The sequence below is a fragment of the Alligator sinensis genome, unplaced genomic scaffold (assembly GCF_000455745.1).
Source record: "Alligator sinensis unplaced genomic scaffold, ASM45574v1 scaffold145_1, whole genome shotgun sequence".
In the NCBI taxonomy this organism is placed as follows: Eukaryota; Metazoa; Chordata; order Crocodylia; family Alligatoridae; genus Alligator; species Alligator sinensis.
The window spans coordinates 786,352-792,975 of record NW_005842414.1 but is presented as its reverse complement, the minus strand read 5'-3'; the positions used below and the strand labels follow the sequence as shown (position 1 = coordinate 792,975).

The 6,624-nt window shown below is 40.0% G+C and overlaps 1 protein-coding gene across 18 annotated transcripts in view; it reads right to left on the bottom strand.

The window, feature by feature from the left end:
- KLHL32 (kelch like family member 32) overlaps nucleotides 1-6,624 on the bottom strand; it is a 317,145-nt gene that overhangs the window by 28,240 nt on the left and 282,281 nt on the right. For 13 of the 18 annotated variants that reach the window (XM_006030043.2, XM_025211566.1, XM_025211569.1 and 10 more), the window contains one exon: nucleotides 2,577-3,303. The exons of 2 other annotated variants lie outside the window; for them this stretch is intronic. In XM_006030043.2, coding sequence (XP_006030105.1) covers nucleotides 2,577-3,303 — 727 coding nt within the window. Of the gene's footprint in view, nucleotides 1-2,550; nucleotides 3,304-3,992; nucleotides 6,562-6,624 lie in introns of those variants that run through there. 3 more of the 18 variants (XM_025211579.1, XR_003095601.1, XM_025211582.1) reach the window with 3 other exon arrangements.

Sequence of the window (6,624 nt, the reverse complement as noted above, 5' to 3'; positions counted from 1 at the left end):
CCTGCTGAAGAATCATGCCCACTGCAGTAAGAAAAAAGATGTCTGCCATTTCTTTTGCACTGCAGTTAACTGTAACAGTGTCAACCAAATATTTAGTTAATACTTTTTTTGAAATCTGGAGCATTTAATTAATTAATGAAGTGTATCATTTCTCTGTTTACTAAACATAACCTTCCTTCCCGAATTCACTCACAGTGATGCTATACTCCTGTTGCTATACGCCTTCTGTTGTTTCTGCTCAGATTTTTCCCAAAGCAACAAGAAAAAGAAACTGATAAAGATTCTGAATGTTTGCCATGGGGAAAAAAATGGAAACCAGAAGTCTCTGGTCAGATTTTAATCAGCTGCAGTTTGGAAAGACAATGAGCAGCAACAGAGACATCAAAGTCTATCAGTAGACTCAGAGAAAAGAATGACAATGGTTTAGCTCTGTTTGTGTTAAGAAGATTCCCTTCACAATCACAGAGGCTACAAACTTGTATTGAGTTTATTTGACTATATTTATTTTTTAATGAAAATTGGCTAATTTTTTTTACTTGATGCTTGAATGTAGGCATTATAGTTATACAGTTTTATAGTCATATAAATCTTTCGGGGTGGATTCTACAACACTGCGACATAGCACCTAAACCCATACTTTGAAAACTATAAAGAAGCAACCTGATTTCTAGAGGTGTTACTGAGCTCCTATGAGATGCACTGAAAAGAATAGATGTGACTAATTGGCATCAGTGATAAGTCAGGACCACTATCTAACTTTAGGCACTGATATTTGCAGTGTCTGGATATTCTGCAGTAACTGACTCTGAGAGCTTGCTTTTGGCTGTGGGAGAGTAGATTTTCCAAACTGTGAGCACTAATATTTTGGAATAGCAAAATATGCTCTCTGCACAATTTCCTTGCTCACCCATTAGCACATGCAGAGAGAGCTGATATCCATCACTGAGCAATTAATTACTAATAGAAAACTGGCCATAGCTATTGCCAGATTACCTTTATTTTAAAATACTAGTATTTTCAATACATCTATCATCCTGCTGGTCCGTAATATGAATCAACACAATACTAGGTGGATTTGTATAAAATGCTCCTTAGTAGTTCATAATAAACTGTAGTCTAGCAAATCAAAACTACAGAACAGTATCTCAGGAAGACAGAAAACAGACCAAGAAGCTCTATCTGGTTCTAGTGCCAATACCTTGCACCTTATTGCCACCATGTCTTATATGACATCAAATATACGTTCAAGGTTTAACAGACATATGTACTGACATAAAAGAAGTTGGATGGAGTTTTTGACACAGCTGGAAAATGCATGGTTGTTCACTGCACTTCATGAGCTCTAACATGCCACAATGTCCCTACTTCCAAACTTGTCAAACATGATTTTAACATGCCTGTGTGTATGCAAGGATATAAGCATGTTAAAATCTGAGATACAGCTATGTGGCAGACTTCATCTGCATGCCACATTTCCCCTCAAAATCCAAAGCCCTCAGTCTGCACTGTGATCCATGTGGGCATTCTGCTGTTACAAAGAGCCCCTCTGATCTCACTTCTACCCCAACATAGTCACATCTGAGAATAGAAGCATAACTACATAACATTCTTATAGTCATATAATACTTTCTCTCTGGACAGATTCTGGAACATTTTACGATACCTAAAGCACCTGTGAAAAATAATAAATTCTAGAGTCAGGAATGGCAATCAGAGAATGCCTTTCCTGAAGACTGGACCAACTTATTCTTGACTTCACTGATAATGTAGATGTGCTACAATTTTTCAACCTACATTCCTTAATAAAAGAAAATTTCTTTAAAAATACTATGTGGACTGCATTACCTTGGGAACTAATGCCAAGAAAATTAATAAGAAGGTTGATGATTTCCATCTTTGACTCACACCAGCATGCACAGATAAAACAAAGTGCATTTGACTGAGTTATGAAGCATATCTTAGCTTTAAAACTGAAATCTCCTATTTTTGACAATTTCTGTAACAATACTAAAGTTATGTTCAAATAGCTTTTTGCATTTGTTATTATATCTTAGCTATGTATGCTTCAAGCCAGTTCTTCCTAATCCAACCCCCTCAAAAATATGTGGGAGCAGTTAATACTTCAAGCCTTCAAGCTACACATGCAAGCAAGCAGTTAATTTTCCATTCAGTTTACAAGAATAAATGCACTGACACTTGATCACACCATGGAAACAGGTTTTCTTCTTCTTCTTCTTTTTTACGTGAGCACACAGAATTCTTAATCTTAAATCTGTCAACAAACAGGTTATCATTTTGATTCACTGCAATTTATGAATGATGACTGGAGGTACCACATATGGTACACAGATTTGAAACAGAAGGATATATGTAGTAGGGAGAAAAGTGGTGAATTTGTGTTAGGCTGCTTCTCCCAATCTGACTTGATATTATGTACCCATACATATATTTTGGAAAATATCAAGCTGCTAAAATAAAGATTCAGTCTGACCTTTCCTGACAAATTAGACTCGATTAATTCATTTCAATATTTTGGTATTTTGTTTGTACCTCAAATTGTGTGAAACGTTTTCTACCTGATATCCAAAGAAGACCGTCCACCACACATCCTGCATGACATGAAAGGGATCGGTCAAAGGACTGTACAAAGGTCCACTTGTTCTTCTTGGGACAATATCGCTCGACCGTAGGCAAAACTTGGCGCAGTTCATTTCTGCCCCCTACGGCAAAAAGGTACTCATCCACAGTGCCCAATACAAAATGTTCCCGGCAGTTCTTCATTGAAGCTATTTCAGCCCAAGAGTTACTACGGGGATCATAGCGACAGGCAGTCCTTACCGCACAAGTACGTCCTGTGGCATGCTCAACCTCTCCACCAGCTACAAATAGGAAGTCCCCCATGACAGCTACACAGTGGTGACTCCTCCCAACCGGCATGGGAGCCAGTTCACTCCAGTTTGCAATCCCTGCTATATGAACATTCTCCTGATCGACTGGATTGAAGTACCGGAGTTCTTTTACTTTACAGATCTCACGTTTTTTGCCACCAATAATGTACAGGGTGTCTGACTGGAAGCGAGGTTTTGTCCTTCTAGTCTGCCAAACTGGCTGTGCATAGATGCTCTGGTGGTATGCCAGAGCCTCGTTAATAAGAGCCGTTGCAGTTTCACTAGCTTGCACGTGTGGATGAGAAAGAGCGACAGCATGCAGTGTATCCACATCCATAAGGCCAAAGCGGATGTACTGGAGAAGTTCATCCATGTACTGATAGCGGCAATTGTGTTCCAACCACCTCACGGCTAGCTAGAAGGCAGGGGAAAACACAAACACAAAAAATAATTAATTATCCGTATTGACATCACAACTGGGTCTTCCAACATTGTCTGCATTCCAAAAAGAACCATATATTTGCATATAGTAGACATGTAGATTAATATAAATGAAGTTTAGGAATACTTATAGATCAAATTTCATCTGCTACTTACATTAAAGCATTGTCTGTTTCCCTTAAAACTGATGACAACTATCTATAGTATTAATACCTGATCATCACAGTGCTGTGTCAAAATATTGCCTGTCCTTTTCTCTTCAGAACATCTGGGAGCCTGCTACACAATATTAACAGAAACTGTCAACCACTAGCAATGCTGTTGGAGCCCATAATGTCTAAGTAATTTGTATCAACACAGGACTCAAGCTACTGGACAACTATAATAAATACAGAGATTGTGAGATCACTGAAGACCACAGGGTAAAGTTGAGGGAAAATTGAACAACTCTCTTGTAGGGCTCTATTTATAACAAAATACTGAAAGAATTAGAATAGGATAACAATTCCACACATCAATTTTCTTTCTGCTTGAGTGACTTTAACCAAAAAGTTAACGCATATATACACCCACACACAATGCAAAAAGGACAATATTCAGATTATTTGGAGTGCACAATAAGCATAGCAGTGCCTTTTACCCTGATGTATCATTATTCTTTACCTCTTAAATGAAATTGTCAACTCTCCTGAATCTGTTCCAAAAAAACCCCCCAAAATTTTTTCTTGAAATCAAAGGTTGCCTTTGATAGCCTGGGATAAATAAATGCAAGAGAAAGTTCAAAAAATAAACAAAGGTAAAACACTAGAAACTCTTTCTTGTTCACACTGACATGAAACACTTTAACCCTTTTGCTGCTTTATTCTCTATCAACTGCTCCAAAGCTATCATAAAGCAGAGCAGCAGAAAGGAATGCTGTGTTTGAGTGATGGAAATGCTGTGTAGTTCCCATGTGTAGATCCTGAAAATAAAGTGAGAAGACAGAACACCAAACACAGATGTACTGGAGCATGCAGGACTGACTCACTTAGGAACCACTATCAAGAAGAAAAGCTTGCGATGGATCAGCTGTGTCAGGAGAATGGGAGATCATATCCCCAAGAATATTTTGTAGAGTGAGATTCAAGACAGCTCTAGAAAGTGGGGTCACCCTCTATGGCAATACTATAATGTGTACAAAAATGATATGAAGTTGTTCAACATCAACCTAGAAAGCTGGGAGGAGCATGCAGAATCTTGTCCAGTCTGGAGAGAACATTTGCCACTGGGTTCAGCTCAACATGAAACAGCTTTGATCCAGAGGATGGAAGCAAAGCGAAAAATAAGAAATCAGCACACTCTAAATTTGTACACCAACTTAGACAACACATGGATCTGTGAAACTTGTAACAAGCTGTGTCACTCTCAAATTGGGCTTGTCAGCCACAAACAGATTCAGCAGGCATCTAACTAGACCTCTTACGTGTACACCATGATCCAGAGGATCAACGGTTGCCTGATAAACAGCTCCTGTGTACATCTAGCCAAGTATCACATTTGTTGCTAAAAAGTCAAGGAGCTACTTAAAATAAATTTAAAGCTGCTCACGATCTGCAATCACTAACGGAGAACTATACAGCTATAAATATTAAAAAGTACATTCAAAGAATTACCTCATTTGGTTACCTGCCATGACTTGATTTTAATAGATTGGCAAGGCTCCTGCTTACAACTGTTGCCACCATTGGCCCCTAAAACAATATGAGATCTGCTCTGTCAGCTCTGCTTCAGGTCAAAATGCTAACACCAACTGCAGAAATAGGTGCATTTCTGCATGCTGACCTTAGCTGGGAAAATGCTTTTCACTTCACTTGTAAAATATATTTATTTGCAATTTTTAGCTCTAAATTCTGTTAATGATTTGGAACAGGGTTGTCCAACTTACAAGCCTGCAGAGGTCACATGCTCCAGGGGCTGCACCCCATGCAGACCATTCCAGGTAAGCCATGGGCTACATGCTGCACAGGCACTCTTCCCCACTGTTTTGCACGCCCCCACTAGTGCATCATACAGGTGCAAACTGTGCCTCCCTCCCCACCCCATTGCAATGTGTAAATGTCCTCTCTGCAATTGCAGCTGGAGCAAGGGGGGGACAGTATTTGAGAGCCTGGAGGACACAACTTAACCTTTTGAGGGTTGCACGTGGCCCTGTCATGGGTGTATGACAGGCCTGAGTTAGAATCCAATCCCTTTTCTCCCTTTGCTGTTTTCTAGCCTTTCCTTTTCCACGTCCTTGTGACAAGGTATTTAGCAGAATTTGCAGATTCGTTGGAATCTGACAGGCCATGCCGTGAGTGCTTCTGCTATGACCTCGAGTTTGGGACCTCTAGGCTGTCAACTGTTCACCTTAGCACTCACACCATCCCAGCCCTGACACTGTATATACAAAAGCCCATCTCTACACATATATACATCATTAATGTCAAAATGTGTGAGAAAATGTAGAGCCAGACAACAAGGTTCTGCAATCTCCAGTACAATCTCCTCGCTCAGTTGTGCAAAGTGTGGTATAAGTAGCTTCCTTCATAAGCAGTTTCCTACATACTGTGAGAACATTATAGGTTGCTGTAGTGCAATAAAAGATTTCACTGGCATTGGATAGTTTTAATACATACGCTGAACTCACAAAGGCACTTGTATGAGACAACCTGCATAATTCAATCATGGGTTTAAACTAAAGAAGTCCACATTCTTTCCACCCAAACTGATCTGTCCTCCTGCCCTCCCCCCCACATGTCCTGAACCTTTCTCTCCACACCTTTTTAGTGCTCATCAGATCCTATAAATGTGACCTCCAGCTGCTCTGGGCTGAGAAGACTGATTGGCATATGCTGTAGGTCTCAATGAAAGATGCAGCAGCAGTGAAGTGACAATGGTAAGATGACCTTGATATATGCTTCTTCCCATCTTCCTTTACATGACAGATGGGAGAGACAATGGAGAGGAAGGTGAGGCAAACCTATATCATCAACACAAGGAGATGCTGGCCATGTTTACAGGCTTCCAGGGCTGCCTCAATTCAACTGCTGAAGCACAAAGGCAGATGTGGAGTACAGTACATAGTAGCTTCTATTATCATTCCATAGCATTGTGATGTCAAAGGCACAGCCACAAAGCCACTACATCCACCTCATATTTGGCTTCCCCCCAAACGTCCCCAGAGGTTTAAGATAGACAAGTATCAGCTAGCCTGAGGTTAGTCTCCCTTGTGCACTAAACTTGAAGCAACTCTACTGTCAGGACTCACAAATGTGAT